Source organism: Rutilus rutilus (genome assembly GCF_951802725.1).
Source record: "Rutilus rutilus genome assembly, chromosome: 5".
Lineage (NCBI taxonomy): Eukaryota > Metazoa > Chordata > Actinopteri > Cypriniformes > Leuciscidae > Rutilus > Rutilus rutilus.
Window position 1 is genome coordinate 38,974,265 of NC_140213.1, and position 19,767 is coordinate 38,994,031.

Sequence of the window (19,767 nt, forward strand, 5' to 3'; positions counted from 1 at the left end):
TGGTGTTGTTGCTTCCCATCATATAAGCAAGACAGAGACCCTTCTGTGTGCCTGTGTAATCAAAAAGCACTGTAGTAATGTCACAGCATGGTGAGAATCCACTGCCGGAGAGGTCATTGTTCTTCCAGACAATACAGCAGACAGATGACTTTATTTTGGGAAAGAGAATTCTAATGATCTATGTGACTCCCAGTTGTTAAAAGTTTAATGCTGTCATAACATCAGTGAGGGAGCTTAATGGAATTTAATTAACTCCACAAATAGTAGGGAAATTTCTCACAAAATTATGTCAGAAGTTTTAGTTGTTTCCGCAATATGATTCTTTGACCCTTTATCTGACAGGTCAGGTATTTCATGCCAGTGCATTACACTTTACACATTATATATAATATATGTTAAACCGCTATATCGTGCGTGTAACTCAATGCATGTTTTACATTCATTTGTACAGAGAAAGTTTGTGGAGGAAAAGTTTTATTTAGTCTCTGCAAATATTTGATGACCCATCTGCCTTCATGCTGTTGAACTTTGAAATAAAACAAATAAACTAAAGTCAAATGCCTGATTTTAACTTTTTATGCCAGGAAAAAGTGTAGCCTTATTAAATCCAACATTTGAGGCCTTGACGTTACCCGGAACATGTGTTGATTCAGTTTTAAGTATCTGACTATGAGTCAGAAAAATAGAGGTTGAGTAAATCAATGGAATACTATGGACGTGTTACCCAACCATCAGAACTTCTCTTTTGAACAAAGTCCCCTGTGTGTGACCCTGGCCCTTATGTAAAAGAGAGTGTTTCCAGTAATGACGTGATTCGAGAAATGACGCCGGTTGTAGTAAATTCCCTTGCCTTGATCCTTTTTCCACAGCGGCAGAGGTAGAGCTATGTCTGTACACACATAGCACTTCTGGCTGCTTGAGGATCTTGTATGTGTGTGTGATGTCAGAGGTCATAAAGGCCACGGGGAGGATGTGTGAGTCAGGGTGTGTCTTTTGCAGAAAGAAGAACAGTCAACTATTGAGACGGTGGGGCGTCAGGGGGCGTGGATGCTCTTTCATTATAAAACGGATCCTAAAAAAGCAAACGTGTTACAGGGAAGACGGCTGACTTGGACTGGACTACGTAAATTTACGAAAAAACGCCAAGAGCAGGATTTTACAAAGCCTCACCGATCACTTACAAGAAGTGTTAGACTTAATCCATCAATGGCCAGGCATAATGGTAAGAAAATCACTTTAATATCACTTAATATATTTGTATTATTAAGCTCAAAGTCAGAATTAAGTATATTCATGATTCAGAGCAATAATAGTGTGCTATTTAGCATAAACACCTGTTACACACACACGTGCATTATAAATAGAATATTTTTTGTTTACTAATTAATTACTGTAAAGATTGTTTTTTATGGTATTGTGATGTTTATAAAAACAGTGTTTTAAGTAGGGATGGGTACCGAAACCCGGTATTAAACGGGCCCCGGTGCTGAATTATGAAAGCCCGCTGGATCGATAAGCTCGGACGTTATCGGTTCTGCTGTCGGTACTGGAGAAATTAAGAAAGTACACGTGCTATTTATTATTGCTATTAAGAAATTATTATCTTGCAAATTTAATCTCGCCAGCCACTTCTATATATAATAATATTGAACCATTTGTCTGTGATGCATTTTTGCTAAAGAGAGAGAGTATGTGTGTGTGTGTGTGAGAGAGAGAGAGAGAGCGATCTTTCACGCGGAGCCACGGCGGGCACAACACAACAGCCCTGCTTAATGAGTGACGATGAGGACAGAACTAAACATTCAAACGGTTACACTTTAGATCTTTGATATTAAACTAATTTTATTTTAGATCTAGATTTTGGCTTTCAATGATTATAAAAAAGAAGCTATTTGAGGTATAACCATTAAAAACTAAAGTCGCATTCTGTCTCAACTTCCAACCCAAACGTAACGTCAGAATCTACACTATTGGTGACTGTTGTAAAATGTAGTCTATACTGTTGCTAAACTGCGGGACGCGTTTGATAATAAAAGGCTATTAAAAGTACCAAAATTGACGCAATAGACGCTGTTCCAAACGCGGCGCGCGCTCCGAAACACACCGCAACGAGACAAGCAACGTATATTTTGGGCTTCATGTGCGCATCTAAACGATCAAATATACACAAAAATATGTCAAAATGGCCGTCTTTTGGAGATTCACTTAAACAGTTTATTCACTTAAATACAGTTTATATCTTAAATGGACGTAAATAGTTGGGAGAAAATATGATGCGTAATAATGATTAGATCTACATTTGGTCTTAAAGAGGCAGCAGTCTAATAAACCTGCTGACGATTGCTCCATTAATGTGAATCAAACAACAAAAGGCAAAGAGAAAATCAGTCGCAGCTCTTGAATGAATAATTTTGGCTTTTATAAGCTTTAATCTACAGCGGGGGAAAAAGTATTGAACACGTCACCATTTTTCTCAGTAAATATATTTCCAAAGGTGCTATTGACTTGAAATTTTCACATAGGAATCAGTACATACAAAGAAACCAAAACAAATAAGCTCAGAAATTAAGTTATGTGTAATAATGTGAAATGACACAGGGAAAAAGTATTGAACACATGAAGAAAGGGAGGTGCAAAAAGGCATGGAAAGCCAAGACAACAGCTTAAAACTATTAGTAATTAAAAAGCAATCCAGCCCCCTGTCCGTGCAAATTAATAACAGCTGGTTCAGTCCCAACGGATGGCCTACAAAAAGATCTCATTGCCAAGGTGTCACACAAGACACATCTCATGATGGGTAAAAGCAAAGAGCTGTCTCCAGACCTTCGCAACCTAATTGTTCCAACACATAATGATGGCATTGGTTATAGGCGCCATTCTAAGCTTCTGAATGCTCTCATGCTCTTCTTTTGCTCTCATGTGACCACACTAAATTCTCCCAGTATTTCCCTGGCTTTTCCAAATGTTGTGCAGCAAACATTAAACGAGCTTCAACATGCTTTTTTTCTTCAGTAATGGAGTCTTGCGTGGTGAGCGTGCATACAGGCCATGGAGGTGGAGTGCATTACTTACTGTTTTCTTTGAGAACACAGTACTTGCTATCTGCAGGTCTTTTTGAAGCTCTCCACAAGTGGTCCTTGGCTCTTGGACAACTCTTCTGATTATTCTTTTCACTCCTCTGTCAGAAATCTTGCGAGGAGCACCTGGTCGAGGCAAATTTATGGTGAAATGATTGTCTTTCCACTTCCGTATTATGGCCCCAACAGTGCTCACTGGAACATTCAGAAGCTTAGAATGGCGCCTATAACCAACGCCATCATTATGTGTTGGAACAATTAGGTTGCGAAGGTCTGGAGACAGCTCTTTGCTTTTACCCATCATGAGATGTGTCTTGTGTGACACCTTGGCAATGAGACCTTTTTGTAGGCCATCCGTTGGGACTGAACCAGCTGTTATTAATTTGCACGGACAGGGGGCTGGATTGCTTTTTAATGACTAATAGTTTTAAGCTGTTGTCTTGGCTTTCCATGCCTTTTTGCACCTCCCTTTCTTCATGTGTTCAATACTTTTTCCCTGTGTCATTTCACATTATTACACATAACTTAATTTCTGAGCTTATTTGTTTTGGTTTCTTTGTATGTACTGATTCCTTGGGTTGTTATCAACATCTGGTGAAAATTTCAAGTCAATAGCACCTTTGGAAATATATTTACTGAGAAAAATGGTGACGTGTTCAATACTTATTTCCCCCGCTGTATCTATGATAAACTATGCAGTGTTATTTTACATCTGACTTTATTAGATGTCTTTTTAGCCCATATTACTCCTGAACAGTAATGTCAGTAGACATTACTGAAATGAAAGCACTGGGTATATAATTTGTATATTTGTTTTATTGTATACTTTTTTTTTGTTTTGTCATGAATGATACTTTTCCATTAGTGGAGGAAACTGCAGGTTTTAATTTATATTCCACTAATGTGGTCTTTCTACCCTGGTTCAAATAAAAAATGTATTACACCATTTCAATAAATTATATTATTTCTCAAACAGCAAAATAAGATGCTCTAAGGTCCAAGTGAAATATTCGTGGTGGCAATACTGTTGGCTATGTTTCATGTTGGGCAGGTGGGTTAGAAATGCTCTGCATTGTTAAAATAAATATGGAAACGGACCACTGACTTGTTGGCAGACTGATATTTTATTCGGTCCAGTATCCGATCTCTTTGTGAGGTCTGAGCTTTATAGCCTCATCTTGGAAAGCGAAAAAGAAAGTTGCATGCTAGTAACAATAAAAGTAAATGTAGCATCAAGTAGCAATAAGGAGAATCCAAACTGATCAGGGCTGCATTTACCAAATGTTTTGTAAAAAAAAAAAAAGAAAAAAAAAAGGTTTTAGTTTGGTCTTCAAGTTACACACCCTTGCCACCACAAACTGAAACTTCACACACATCATCAGCAGTTTATTATATTATCTTCCTTCCCCAAAAGGAATGTGTTATTTGGCCCCAACTCATATGCAGACTAAACATGTTGAGAATAAGAATTTTTGATGACGTCCCAAAGACCATCGTGTTCTTCAGTGGAAGCAAGAACATTTGACTTTTTGTGGAAGTTAACAATTTGCTTACATCTGACTAGTGCCTATGAGAGCCTTAGATCTTAAAAATGTATTATTCATTTTATTTTGTCATAACTTTTCTGTCTCAGACTTTTAGACCCCAATATACATACAAAGATAATGTATGCAAATGTAATGCAAGTCAATACTGCAGTTCGTAAGATGATGATTAAAAAAAAATACTTCACCCAGAAGACAAATGAAACACTTCTTGTGAGTGAAATCTCCAGTGCATATCTCAAACTTGTCAGCAAGGCTGGAAAACAAAAGTTGCTATCACTAATCTATCCCATAATTAAAATCAATTTAGCCACCCAAAAATATTGCATGCACCATTCAGTAACAGAGGATTTTAGAGGCTCACTACAAAGAAATTAATATTTAGAATATTGGATATAGTATATTTATTGATTTCTTTTGTGTCCAGCCATACTGAGTGACTTGGATCTGCAGTGTTATGAGAATAACCATGCTCACCGCACAGAGGAGATGGACGTGGAGCGTCTGCTGGTGCGCAGAGGTCAGCCCTTCTCTTTAGTCCTGCAGTGTACTGAGCACATCCCACAGATCCCAGACCACCACCTCAACCTCATACTACACCTGGGTGAGTAATCTGGCGGAGAGAGTAACAGATTAAGCAGCGAGAAAACAGATGGCTTACAGGATTTGGACTGCGGCTTGAACCTGTAATAATCTTATATTGATCTGTATTTTTGCCCCTGGTTTCACAGACAAGGCTTAAGCTAGTCCTAGACTAAAATGAATGTTTGAGCTGTTTTAACTGAAAGCAACTTGCACTGACATATCTTAAAATAGGGCATGAATATCGAAAAAAAAATTCTAGGGCATGTTTATAAAAGCTACTTAAATGCCCTAATTGAACTAACCCCCAATTTCCACCAGCTGCATTACGGCTCCGGCACGGCGGCGGAGTCAATAGGTTTCCATTAAAGTCAATGAGTGTATTTCCACTGAATGCGGTACAGCTGCGTTCCGACTCCGGCGATCTGCAGCCCTCCGGAGCAGATACGCAGAGCTTCTATTTTTGCCGGATGCCGGAGAGCTCCGCAGCAATTCAGCACTTATATCGCGCGATCATACGTGAATTTGCGAGATCTCGTGGGTCCTTGTGACTTCAGCTGTCAGTCATGACCGCAGCCGTTCCGCAACAAATCCGGACCTGGTGGGTAGGGGTGCACGATTCAGAAAATTTCACGATTCGATTCGATACCGATTTTTAGTCTCAAGATTCGATTCAAAATCGATTTTCGATTCAAAAAACGATTCACAGTAGGCCTATGTAAATGTAGTTGACTTTTTCCTGTGTGATTGCAGTAGACATACAATTTAAAAGAAAAGAAATAACAAATTAAATGAAGTTTTATATTACTTTGTCTTCATAAAAACTTTTGCAACTAAACAGTGCAAAGTGCCAAGCTTTGGCCAGCTTTCAAATACATTTAATTCAAGTTTAAATTAAAACTTAAATATATATTTTTTTACATTTAGCTTTAAAGTGCTGTAGTCAGATCAAACAAACAATACTGCTAAATGTAGTTTAAGGAGTAGGCTATTGGCGGCAAAATAGGCTACAGAATATTTCGTTCTGTATTGACAGGTGCAATTTTTGAAAATCGATAAAAAAAAAATACAATAAGCCTACATTATATCTGCATTTATGTCAAAACCTAGACTTTCAAACATCAAAATGTAATTTATTAATATGAATATTCGTGTCAAAATGACATATATAAACATTCTATTTTGCCTGGAAACGCTTCCAACACGCTTGCGTGTCGCGAGAAAAATAGGCGTCGGTTCTATTTCATGCACTCGTTTTCCGCACGACTCGGGCCACACCTGAGACGCGCGTGTCACGCAGGCTGTGTGCAAGCTCTAACCTGCTAATGGGAGCCGAAATAAAAACAGACACGCCACACAGCCAGCCTTCCTTCTGCTCCGCTTCTGCTGCACTTCTTCTTTTGGCTATGACAAGAGTGTGCAGGCGTAGTGCAAGTGTGAATTCGATGCTGCGCCATCTATGGGAATGGCAAGCTAGACTCATTTCAGGACAATACCAAAAAATATATATTTAAAAAAAAAAAAAAAAAAAAACAAGAATCGATTTTTGGAATTCTATGAATCGATTTTGAATCGGTAAAGTTTGAATCGCGATTCATATGTGAATCGATTTTTTTGCCCACCCCTACTGGTGGGTATTGACGGACGACGGAACACGGAGCTGTCACGCAGCGGAGCCGTTCCGCAGCCGTTACGCATCTGGTGGAAATTGGGGGTAAGGCCTAATCCTGGCTTAATCTAAGCCTTGTCTGTTAAACCAGGCCTTGGAGTTTAAGACAAGTCACTAGGTTAGCTAAGTTTAGTGGTCTTTAAACCACAGGTCTTTATCAAGTAAAAAAAAAAAAAAAAACTCAACCACAAGAAATTTGCCTATTCATAGATCCACATACTAAATTAAGCAAGGGTGTAAATTTACATTCAAGCAATTTTAAGGAATGAAGCTATTTCACAGGGGAAAAAAGTTTAAACATGTCGTTTCGATGATCAAAGATGAGTTTGAAGGGATAAAATGATTGACTACAGCCAGGGGGACTTTAATATATTCAGGATGATTCTTCTGCTTAACAGGATGTCTTAAAGGGATACTCCACTTTTTTTTGGAAATAGGCTCATTTTACAACTCCCCCAGAGTTAAAGGGACACTAAGTAGAAATTTCCCCCATCTAGTGGTGAAACTGTATTTTGCATTCAAATGAATAATGCTCTCCAGCGCCTCACTTTTTCAAATGCACGTTGCATCTACGGTAGACGTTATGTACCAAAAAGCTATGACAGGATGTCTTATAATAGCACTTCGAGTTTTTCTTCGGGTGAACAGGTTTGTTATTTAAAACAAACTGAAACTTGAATCAACGAAAAAAAAGAATGTTACAGTATAAATTACTGACTGTGAAAAACATTAACTATGGTAGTTAGTAGTAATGCCGCCTTTATTCGTTATATTTTTGAAGTACGTACATTGCATAGACAGTAAAAGAAATGGACACAGCGACCCCATTGGATTCAACGGAGACAAAGTGAAGCCCATTAGAAACTTTTACTTCCTGGGGGTCCAGCGTACTGCGCAGACTCAAACTGAGCTCGACGACGTAGATGTGACGTGAGCAAACCGTCTGTCTTCTAGTGGCTGTGCCAAGATCAATCTGAATCATTACCTTCCGAAACTCGCAGAGACGGAGAGCGTGAGTAGGAGCTGTCCATGATCTTGGAGCAGGAGAAACTTTTTGTAGGTGTTCTGATTAATTAATTTGTCATTTTGCCTCGACGTCCTCCCGATTGCCCGCGAGCTTCTCTTCCTGTCCATACGGTAATTTCCTACTGTGCGACAGAGAGTCGCGTGGCTGTGACGCAATCGTTAGCCTACTTTTACAAAAACTGCTTCTACAGGGCCATAACGTAAGCTACAAGGTAATGGAGCCTTTTATACATTTTCGTGTTTCTTTAGAAATAAGGCCATCCTTAAAAATATTTTGGTTTGCAGTAACAGCAAAAAAAAAAGAAAAAAAGGGTCGGTAGGTCGGTCTATATTTTTATATATATATAAAAAATTATATTAAAAAGTATATATTTTTTCATAAAAAAAAAAAAATCAGGGTCGGGTGACATTAGGTGACATTTTTCACCTATGTCTAAGGGCTGTTTACACCAGGCCACTTCATGCGTTTTCTCAGATCGGATTGCAATCTGATTTATCAAAACGATTCCATTTACACCTGGTTACATAGGCTAAATGTGTGTTGTTGTTTTTTTGCGGATATAAATCCGATCTTCAATTACCGCTCTATGTAGATTTAATGGAGTGCACGTCACCGAAAGCAACAGTTATGACTACATTATTTTATTTATCATCAGCTAAAATTTCTGAATCAAAGCCCGCAATAAGAGAAAGCGGAAACAGCCCTGGTAAGATCATTTCGTTTCTTTACATTTAATGATGATGATTGTGTGTTAAGCGTCAGCGACTTACTTTCACTTTGATTTGCGATCGTTTGCACGTTGATGCTCAGCTTCTCATCTGCGGCAATGCGTGTTGCAGTAGCGTCGTCATATCTGACTAAAACATGACATATAGCCTATAACACGCTCTCGCATGTTTATTTTTTAATAAACCATATTCAACAACATATAAAAATGAAATAATCTTTAGAGTAAAGCCGCAGCCATCATTACCAAGCGCGAACCATTGACAGTGAATGAAACGAAGCAAACTTAGCTTGCAGCCAGTAGTGTGACATGCGTTAACGGTTAACCAATGGTGTAAACATAATCATAGATGACGCGCCACGGGTTTTTATTTAAAGAAAGAACGTAGCTTATGTTTGTATGTAGGTCTAGGCAATTTATATTCACAATACTTAACTAATATTATTTTATTGCATTTGTATTAGTTGTTTGAAGAGTTAAAAAAAAATCGGTCGGTCTTAACGCAAGTTTACAACCGGCAAGTCGGTCGGACTGAAAGGGAAAAAAAATAAATAATTGGGTCGGTACTAAATTGACAGGGTCGGTCGGGTTACGGCAAACAAGAATATTTTTAAGGATGGCCTAAATAATGGACAAATGGAGTCTTTAAACGCCTCAGATGTGAAGTTATTCGCTGTCAAAGTGACGCCAAAATGAATGGGAGTCAATTGGATGCTAACTGCAGGTGGGGTTCCGTTAGCCAATGGCGGCGTCCGGGGGTGCTTCAAAATAATACAAATCGCTGCACCCTTGGTACATTGTTAGATATCATCATCATCCGTGCCTTCTCTAACGTTACTTTACTCAATAGCTGCTATTCATCAAAGAGCCTGTTTAACTTACTATGAATAGAATAGATAAATAGATATAACTATAAATGTTCTACTATCTATATAATAAAGTTCATTACCAAGCAATGAAAAATAAGCTTGTAATTAAGACCGTAACATTGACTTACCTGTCGAGAAGTAAGCAGACAACTTCAGCATCTCTTGTTTTGAAAGCTTTCTCCTGCATTAGCAATCCCGACATTAACCCTTGTTTTTGTAATCTCCGGTCACGTTTCCTTTTACGGTCTATTTTGGATTTTATCGATGACGAGGACTCCTTATCCTGTGACTCATATGTACGGTATGTATGAATGAACAGTGTATAAATAACCGTGCAGTGCAGCCTTTTAAACTTGCCGCGGCAGTGACAAGCGCCTCTCAACTGCTCTGCTCCTCCGCTTCTGCTGGCTTCAGTCACGTGACGCTGGCTCTGAACGAAACGCGTTGTGGAAACGCGTTGGCCTAGTACTTTTTGTCCCTCTCTGCTATTATAGTTTTTCAAGATGGCGGAACTACATGGAAGCCTCCGTGGACCTACCCGTCCCATGTATATAAAGATAATAAATTCTTTGTTTACGAGGATTAGTCTGATCATTGGCATAGGTATTTGTAAACCATTGAGGGCATATTTATGAATAAAAATATTGATTTTAGATAATAAAATACCTAAAAAGCTACTTATTGTCCCTTTAAACAGTTGAGTTTTACCGTTTTCTAATCCATTTCAGCCGATCTCCGGGTCTGGCGGTACCACTTTTAGCATAGCTTAGCATAGATCATTGAATCGGACAAGACCATTAGCATCTCTCTCAAAAAAAATGACCAAAGAGTTTCGATATTTTTCCTATTTAAAACTTGACTCTACAGTAGTTACATCGTGTACTAAGACAGACGGAAAATGTAAAGTTGCGATTTTCTAGGCTGATATGACTAGGAACTATAGAGAGAGATGCTAATGGTCTTGTCCAATTCAATGATCTATGCTAAGCTATGCTAAAAGTGGTACCGCCAGACCCGGAGATCGGCTGAATGGATTCGAAAACGGTAAAACTCAACTGTTTAACTCTGGGGGAGTTGTAAAATGAGCCTATTTCCAAAAAAAAGTGGAGTATCCCTTTAACATTAATGACAAAGTTCCCCTGGATAACATCTGGCAAGTGACAGAACAGAAGTTAATTTAATGAGGATGAGACTTGTGTTAGTCAATGTAGATTTTGCTTTATCGTTTATTTCGTGGTATGTACATATATACAGCTTTTCAGGACTGCTTAAAGTTACTGACACGAGCAATAGATGAGCGATAAAAAAGAACTGATGAATCAGAAAATCAGCTTGATGTGTAAAAGCCCCAGAAGAGGCCGACACCAACTGAAATCTAACTACACTGTTTTCAGCGGTATCATGGCCCACATATCATTCAAATTTATTACATAATATACTATGTCGATCAAAAAGTATTTTAGACATATATGACATGAGGAAAATGTAACTATTGTCTAGTACGTTATACCGTAAGATAACTTTGTGGTCACCGGTAAAACACGATCATGAAACCAATTCGCATGAACTTTGCCTCTACAAAATGCCTTTTAAACTTTATAAAGCAAACCTTTGGAGAATAATTTCAGTGCTCAATACTAACCATAACGTCTTGAAACTTGTGACGATGAAAATCTTCTGTATTCTCTTGGGAATGTTCGTTAAGGTACGCACGCTCACTCTCTCCCGCGCATCCCCATTTGAATTCTCCAATCTCCATAGATACCATTACCAACGGTTTTCATGAGGCACATTTTGATTTTGCGCATGCGTAAACCTTTTATTTTTTTAACCAACAGTTTTTTCACTTCGACTTGATAGATTGACTTAGAATAATTAAATATAACGTATTTGTCATCTGCTTTTATCCACTAATACAATATTGTATAATACAAATTAATACAAGCCTGTTGAAGCTTACCCCGTCCGAATGATGGCCAAGAATATACTGATGAATTTAATTAAGTGTATTACATCACACAAAAGATGAAGCGTCAGTTTTACTCCAGAAAATCACGGCAAGGGCTGGATAAACACAGTATAAGAAGTGCGCATTAAAGTCGTATCCATAAACTCTCTCTCTCTCCCTTTCAATATCATCAACATACACAGCGAAGTACATAAAACACTCCTGACAACTAACGTTAACAGTAAAAAAAATATATACACACCTTTTCAGTGGGTGCTTAATAAACTGGTAAACTGTATATCCGTTAAACGACTCGATGAGCTGTCATGAAGTGCGCGCTCTCACTTTCATTTCTGCCGTGATAAAAAACGTTAATGTTAGGCCTATCGCTCCGGAGACTGTGAGCTGGATCACGAACTGTTGGTACAGATCCATCGAGAGTAACAACGAGAGTAAATGAAGAGACTGCTATGTTCATTCTTAAATCTTATAACAAAACACCTAAATCGCGAAGGAGACATTATTATCTACAGATGCTACAATGGCGGACTGTGTTTAACGTTAGCTCACTCAGGGCTGGACTACGCTAAAACTGCAGTGTCCGTCAACAGTCGTGGGCGGGGCTTGTGCAAAAGTATGTCACATTGCCCCTAAACTGAAAACGGCTTGTTCTGAGACACTGCTTATGAATTATGGGGATTAAAAAATGGGTGGATTTTTATCATTATAGGGTGCACTTATGTTCAAATGTCATGTAAAAGTGAATTTTGGATAACAGGTGCCCTTTTAAGCTAGATTAGTACAATGCATCTTTTTACATGGGGATACTTATTTGGAAGTCATTTATTGATCCAATATATGTAATTGTCAGTTTCCACAATTTTCCTAAATTAAATTTGTTTTACAGTGATGCAAAGCCATATTTATCATCTAATTTCTGTGCATATGTTTGTGTGTTACAGGTAAGAATAATGAAGTGGTCTTGAAGGTTTCAGACTCAGAGCAGGATCATGGGAAATGGTGGTTCAGTCAGCGTAATGCTCAGGGTGAGGTGATGCTGACCCTCCACAGCCCTGCTGATGCTCCTGTGGGTCTGTACAGCATGACTGTGGTTTTGCTCTCAGCTGATGGGCAGATCCTGGAGCAAACCAAGCCTCAGACCTTCTACCTGCTTTTCAATCCGTGGTGCAAAGGTGAGTATTTAAAGGGATTGCTCACCTGAAAAATCTAAATTCATGACTTTGTTTCTTCCATAAAAACGTTTCATTTGATTTCTTTCATTTAAAGCGGAAGATGATATTTTAACGCTGTGTGTTGTGGACTTCCCTATTCTCATAGGATTAGAACAATTATTAAAACTTATTTAGTTCTCATTTTAATAATCACCCTTGATGTGATCATGTGAACAGGCCTTAAAATTCACCAGTTCTTTAAAGCCTTGTGGATTAGCTGTCGAGGTTTTACTTACAACGATTATTAAAACTTTATAGTAGGCTATAGTTAATGTCCTTGCTATTAAGTTAAATCTTTTTTTCGCTTAGATTCTTTATAGCTGCGCAAATTGGGATTAAAAATTGTAGTCTGCATGTTATCAAATGTTTTGGCAAGCCAAGAATATTCAAATGATATTTAAAAACATATCACACAGAAAGAACGCTGTTATACCAAATTCAAAATAATTGTTACATATGTGATCATTATGGGCTTACACACAAAGCTCAATTATATTTCTTCCTGTAGATGACTCAGTGTACCTTCCCAGTGAGGAACTGCTGGTTGAGTACATTTTAAATGAAAACGGGATCTTGTACCAGGGCTCATGGGATGATATCACCACTGTGCCCTGGAACTTTGGGCAGGTAACCTACAAATGCATTCACACGTGCTCACCAAAGATATAAAATCCAAATTTATACAGTCCCTATCTGTTTAGTCAGTCTTGTGGTCAGTGCCCTCTCTGAGAAAGTGCCATGGCCTGAGATGACTGACACACAGTCAGGATTTATGGGCGATGTTGCATGGTGGTGGAATTCAGATGAGGCAGAGTGTGAATTGTGACAGATCGGTGGCAGGAGAACCGCATGTCTGCTGTGTAATCACTCTCTGTAGATGTAAAACATTTTAGCAACAATATCTGTCTCACAAACAAGTGACTATCCCCTTTCAGTCAGACAGTACACCCAGGTCTGGGGGATCAAGAAAAACTCAATTCACAACATTAGTATGGGTTTTGTGCTAAGCTTTCTCTGTAAAATGCAAGTTTGGCACTACGGACAGCATTTACCACAATAATCTCAATCATATAAACAAAATATGTGCTGTTATGCACATACAGGCAGATACAGCTTCTGTGATTCTTTTCTGTGGTAACCAACAGCATGTCACTGCTTACTTTAACTGTATTTAATTCAGAATATTCCTTTAAGAAAACCTCTATACCCCTCAGTAGGCCTACTTTTTAACACTGATGCAAGTAAAACAAGATATTCATATCCTTGCATTTTCTTTTCAAACAGTTTGAGAAAGATGTGGTGGATATTTGCTTTGAAGTGCTGGACAATTCGCCTGCTGCCATGAAAAACTCAGAGATGGACATTGTCAACAGAGCAAGCCCTGTTTATGTTAGCAGGACTATTACTGCCATGGTAAGGCATCTATTAGCATGGCCATGCGTTGTCTCCACCTCTTCTTATAATCATTATTTGCTCAGGCATAAATTACTTTTTCACTGAATTAAACTACACTATAAAAAGTGGTTTACATGCATACATAATCGTGAATAGGTGAATGCTAATGATGACCGCGGGGTGGTATCTGGGCGCTGGGATGGAGAGTACAGTGATGGAGTGGCACCCACACGTTGGAATGGCAGTGTGCCCATCCTGAGGCGCTGGAGTGAGGGTGGAGGACAGAAAGTACGTTATGGGCAGTGCTGGGTGTTCACAGGAGTGGCATGCACAGGTGAGAAAAATAGAATCAGTGTCATTGTATCCTGCACCACTTTTCTCGCCTGCTGCTGAATCTTTAGCGGCATAACAAAAGAAATCATATTTTACCTGAGTTCCGGGTTTGCAGTGATGCAATGAAAAGACCACGCACCGCGAAATAGTGGGGGGAAATGTACAGCGCGATCAGGGCAGCCTTATTCACAAACAAATGACACGGTTCTTCTTAGTCAACTAAACCAATTTATGAGCAAATAACTATGAGCAGGTTCTTTATAGTGAATCAAAATATACAGTACCAGTTGGATTCATGATTGTTATGAGACGGTTCTTTTTAGTGAATTAAAACATACACGACCAGTCCAGCAGTCCGATTCATGAACAAGTGACTCTTATGAGTCCTTTTAATGAGTCAAAAACATACAGTGCAAGCACTGAAGTCTGATTCCCGAATGAATGAGGCGGTTCATTTAGTGAATAGTAAAATTCTTCTCTGAACTGAACTATCAGAGAGGTTTCTGAATCATTTGCTAAATTCAGAATAGCGTACTACTGTTATTATTTGTGTCTGTGTCTTACACGTGATCTGTAACTTCACCTTTCCTCAGTCCTCCGCTGTCTTGGCATTCCAACCAGATGCATCACTAATTACTCATCTGCTCATGACACTGATGCAAACATTTCTGTGGATTATGTCTTCGATGATCAACTTGAAAGTGTGTCTGAAGGAAGGAAGGACAGCATCTGGTAAGTTATGAGATCCACATAAAATGTATAGCTCTAAACCCTTTCTGTATGACCACAGTTGTTTCATTTCTGTCTGTTTTTTATTTCTCCTAAGCAATTGCAGGAGAAAGATCTGAGACAAAGTTGATACTTAAGGCATAAGTTAGAGCATAAGTTTCATAAGTTATGAAAGAATGAGCAAAAAACATTCTCTTCTGTAGTCCCTGATCTGTTAGCTTCATCCTTTTTTTTCAGGAATTACCACTGTTGGGTTGAGTCCTGGATGAAACGCGATGACCTCCCAGAAGGTTACGATGGATGGCAGGTGCTAGATCCAACGCCTCAAGAAAGGAGTGATGGTAATCTCTCTTATAAGTAAGCTTTACTCCTTAAAGTATAAAAAACTGGAATATTAGTTTGACTACATCCTCTGCTTCTATGTTCTTATAGGAGTTTTCTGCTGTGGGCCTTGCCCAGTCCATGCAGTCAAGGAAGGAGAGGTGGGGTTGAAGTACGACACCCCATTTGTGTTTTCTGAGGTGAACGCAGATCTGATTGTCTGGATTGTTCATCCTGATGGGGAACGCTCTCAGGTGTCCCAAAACAGTAAAATTATTGGACGGAACATTAGCACTAAGAGTGTGTATGGAGACTTCAGAGAGGACATTACTGCTAATTACAAATATCCTGAAGGTAATGTTCAACAAGTCGAATCTACTCATTTGTTTCAACTTTATTGAAACACTCTATAATGAACTAAACAAATCTCTTCTGAAATTAAATTCTGCATGAAACGGAAGTTGCAATAGTCATTTCTTCCCTATTGTGGCGTAACAAGAAAAAATATAGGGGGACACTTGATTTTGTCCATCGTTGGATCATTGTGGTTGGCTGTTGCTGTGAAATCATGTGAGTGACAGGTTGTCTCGCCCTCGCAACCGTAAAGACGTCATCAGAGATGTCATTGCATGTTGGAGGGGAAGTTATTTTGATTAAAGATTATGAGGGCACATTAATAAAAAAAACAATGATGTGTATGGATAAATCATAATAAATCCTGTAATATTCAATTTAAAAAAAACAAGAATTATCCATTTCGATTTCATGGTGACTTGAAGTTCATTGTCTAATATTCTATTGTACCGGAAACATTTATTTCTTTTTTTAATTATATTATAAATATTATTAAATTGTTCCTAAAATCTTGAAATATCTCGCTGATGCTGGCATAAAAAAGAAAGACATTTCACCTGCAAATTATTCACAATAAGACATATTGTTAAGAAAATCATTTTATTTATATTTGTCCATGCCAACTGATTCTGACATTTTTGACACTTGATATTAATGCTTTGTCCCACCACAGGCTCAATGAAGGAGCGACAGGTTTATAAAAAGGCAGGAAGACAAGTGGGCCAAAAGAAGGAAGTCCCAGGACAGCTTGAGCTTTTCATCAAGCACGCTCCAGCTATACACGGGACAGACTTTGATGTGTTCATAGAGGTGTATAATGCTGGCAGGGAGGACACAGATGCACAACTCACAGTCACGTCGAACGCGATAACCTACAATAGTATCCACCGCGGAGAGTGCCAGAGAAAGACATCCTCTCTTACATTACCAGCTCACAAAGGTAAGACTAGCAAAATGATGTTGCACATATGGCATCTGTAAACAAATTTTGCCCTTGACAATAATTCCTCAAATATCTTTGCATTATTATTTAGCTCATAAAGAAGTATTGCGACTTCAGTATGACCATTATGGGGCGTGTGTATCTGAACATCACATGATAAGGGTCACAGCCCTCCTTCAACCCACTGATCAAGACAACATCATCCTGCAAGAAATCAACATCCCCTTGAAAATGCCAGCACTTCATATCAAGGTAATTAAAGGCATAGTTTACCCAAAAATAATAAGTTCTCTAATCATTTACACTGACTCATGCCATCCCCAATGTATAAGACTTTCTTTCTTCATCTTTAGATAAACACAAACAAAGATTTTTAGGAAACTAATCCATATCTGTGAGTCAATATAATGCCAGTAAATGGGTGCCGCTCGATTTACATTTGAAAAACCACACACTGCGATCATGATGGTAATCCATACGACCACAGTGGATAAATCCATGTCTTCTGAAACTATAAAGCTTAGCTTCCGGCCAACTGTCAAAGGCATGTTCACAAGTTCAGCTTGACATAAACGTGCATTGTAAAGTTTGTGCGAGAAGTAACCTGGAAGCATCCGGACAGTCTCACAACGTCCCTCTCATGAACATATGACAGTAGAGCAGAGCAATGATTTATAGATAAAACTTTTTTTTAATATATATTTTAAAATACTAAATACAAAATTTAGTCGTTTTAGTCGATATTTAAAATCGTAGGGTCACTGTGTGTGGTTTTTCAAGCGTCAACTGAACATCACCCGTTCAATGACATTATATGGATTCAGAGATGGATTATTTTCCTAAATAAATAAATTTGTGCTTATCTGAAGAAAGAACGTTATTTACATCAGGGATGGCATGAGGGTGAGTAAATGATGAGTGAGGCTTTACTGACCACTTTTACTAATAACCAACGTTTGCTCTACATTTCAGATTATTGGAAATGCGATTGTATCACGCAAATTGACAGCACACATCGCCTTCACCAATCCTTTGCCTGTCAGTCTTCAAGGAGGCGTGTTTACCGTGGAGGGAGCAGGACTAACAGAGGCCAGAGAAATAAAAACACAGTATGTACTAGTTTTAGAAATTACATAAGTAAGAATTCTAGGATCCAGTATACATTTCCTAAAGTGCATCAGACATGATCCAAGACATCCAAGTTATGGTTGACTGTTAATATCTGTCTTTCTCTAGTGGTAAGATTGAACCTGGTCAGGATGTGACAGTTAAATTCTCCTTCAAACCCACCCGTGCTGGCCTGAGGAAACTGCTTGTCGACTTTGACTCAGACAGACTGAGAGATGTCAAGGGAGAAGCCTCTATCATTGTTCGAAAAAAAATGCGAAATATGAATGCTGTCACAGAAATCTAGACAAGCATGTACAATTTAGAGAACCATAAATCATTTTGTGTGTTTGTAAATAATACCGTTAATGCACTATACTTGGCTTGCTTACAGCTTTTTTGCTTGTTACATTTTGTTTGCTATTTGTTTATATAAAGAACATTTACATATATTTATAAATGTTATATATATGCAACATTTCCTTTATAATTACTTATAATTATGATCATAAATGATATCTTTGCATGCTTTCATACAGACATTGAATATAAAAACCACAAAAGCTATTTTTCTACATGTAAAATGTCCAGAAACAATTGTTTACTTTTTACTTTCTGGATAATGTTGTTGTTGTGTTTGAAATAAATGTTATGTAATAAATAAATAAAAATACATGCATGTAAATATGACTGTCAGATATATATTTTATATTTCTCCAAGTGTTTATCACTGTTTATCAATGTTATTTTAGGTTTGGCTATATTATAATCAGAGGTGGACAAAGTACACAACTTCCTTACTTGAGTGAAAGTACAGATACTACTGGTAAAATATTACTCCGTTACAAGTAAAAGTTGAAAAGACCGATTTTTACTTAAGTAAAAGTACAGAAGTACTCGTTTTTAAAAGTACTTAAGTATCAAAAGTAATAAGTAAATGTCAATGCATTGTTTTATTATTGTTGCATTGTTGTATGTATACTTACAGTACCTTATGCCTCTTAATCAATGCCTGCCTACCCACATATCAATATCCAATTTATTTCTAGAACACAGTTCCAGTAGTGGGATTGAATGTGAGAAGTGCACTCAATAACATCCACAATGGTTTCGGACACCCAAATGGCTGTTCCCTCAAATAGTGCCCTATTTAAAGTTTTTTGGCTTTTAGTATGAATATGTTAGCCTTACTGTTATCTATAAGCTAGTGTGCTCCAAAACAATGACACATTTTGCATTTAGAAGACCAAACCCAACACTGAAAATGAAAATCAGGTTGATGTCAGAAACCAACAGGTTCTGACGTCAAGCCGACTTTCATTTCCAAGCTAAATCCAACGTCGATGTTGACGTCGGGTTCTGACGTCAAACCGATGTTGGATGTTGACGTCAAACCGAAGTTGGGTTCTGACGTCAAACATCAAACATTTGGCGTCAGGTTCTGACATCAAACCGACGTCGGGTTCTGACGTTAACCCGACTTTATTTTCCAACCAAAATCCAACGTCTGTCCGACGTTGGATGTTGACGTCAATCTGACATCGGGTTCTGATGTCAATCCGATTTACGTTATTACTTTTAAGGACCTGGACAGAAATGTAGTGGAGTAAAAAGTACCATATTTGTCCTTCAGTGAAGTTAAAGTAAAAAGTTTCCAGGAAATATTATACTAAAGGCTACAGTAGGCTACTTAGTAAATGTAGGCTACTCCTCAGTAAATGTAGGCCTGCTTTGTTAGCCTACTGTCCACCTCTGAACATTACCAGCGAGCAGGTGACATTTATTACAGGTACATTTCTGAGTAAACAGTATGTCATGTAAATGATCAACTCTCTCATATGGTTTAAAACCATAGTTTAAAACTCATATCTATTTACTAATCCTGCTGGTCACTTGAAAGAAGAATGTGG

At 38.2% G+C, this 19,767-nt stretch overlaps 1 protein-coding gene across 1 annotated transcript; it reads left to right on the plus strand.

The window, feature by feature from the left end:
- Positions 1–853: 853 nt before the first annotated feature.
- Positions 854–18,539, plus strand: LOC311290575 (protein-glutamine gamma-glutamyltransferase 2-like). Its single transcript, XM_084409150.1, has 13 exons — positions 854–1,222; positions 5,049–5,225; positions 12,406–12,636; positions 13,184–13,302; positions 13,960–14,088; positions 14,227–14,404; positions 14,997–15,135; positions 15,370–15,473; positions 15,565–15,807; positions 16,481–16,747; positions 16,842–17,002; positions 17,723–17,859; positions 17,987–18,539. The coding sequence occupies exons 1-13, from the start codon at positions 1,048–1,050 to the stop codon at positions 18,162–18,164; spliced, it is 2,238 nt and encodes a 745-aa protein (XP_084265276.1). The 5' UTR covers positions 854–1,047; the 3' UTR covers positions 18,165–18,539.
- The last annotated feature ends 1,228 nt before the right edge of the window (positions 18,540–19,767 follow it).

Excerpts from the sequence above, each read along its gene's own strand:
- LOC311290575 (XM_084409150.1), top strand. The coding sequence starts at position 1,048 with ATGCTCTTTCATTATAAAACGGATCCTAAAAAAGCAAACGTGTTACAG. Across the intron at positions 12,637-13,183 it reads TTTCAATCCGTGGTGCAAAG|ATGACTCAGTGTACCTTCCC; the intron begins GTGAGTATTTAA and ends TTCTTCCTGTAG. Across the intron at positions 15,136-15,369 it reads GGAAGGAAGGACAGCATCTG|GAATTACCACTGTTGGGTTG; the intron begins GTAAGTTATGAG and ends CTTTTTTTTCAG.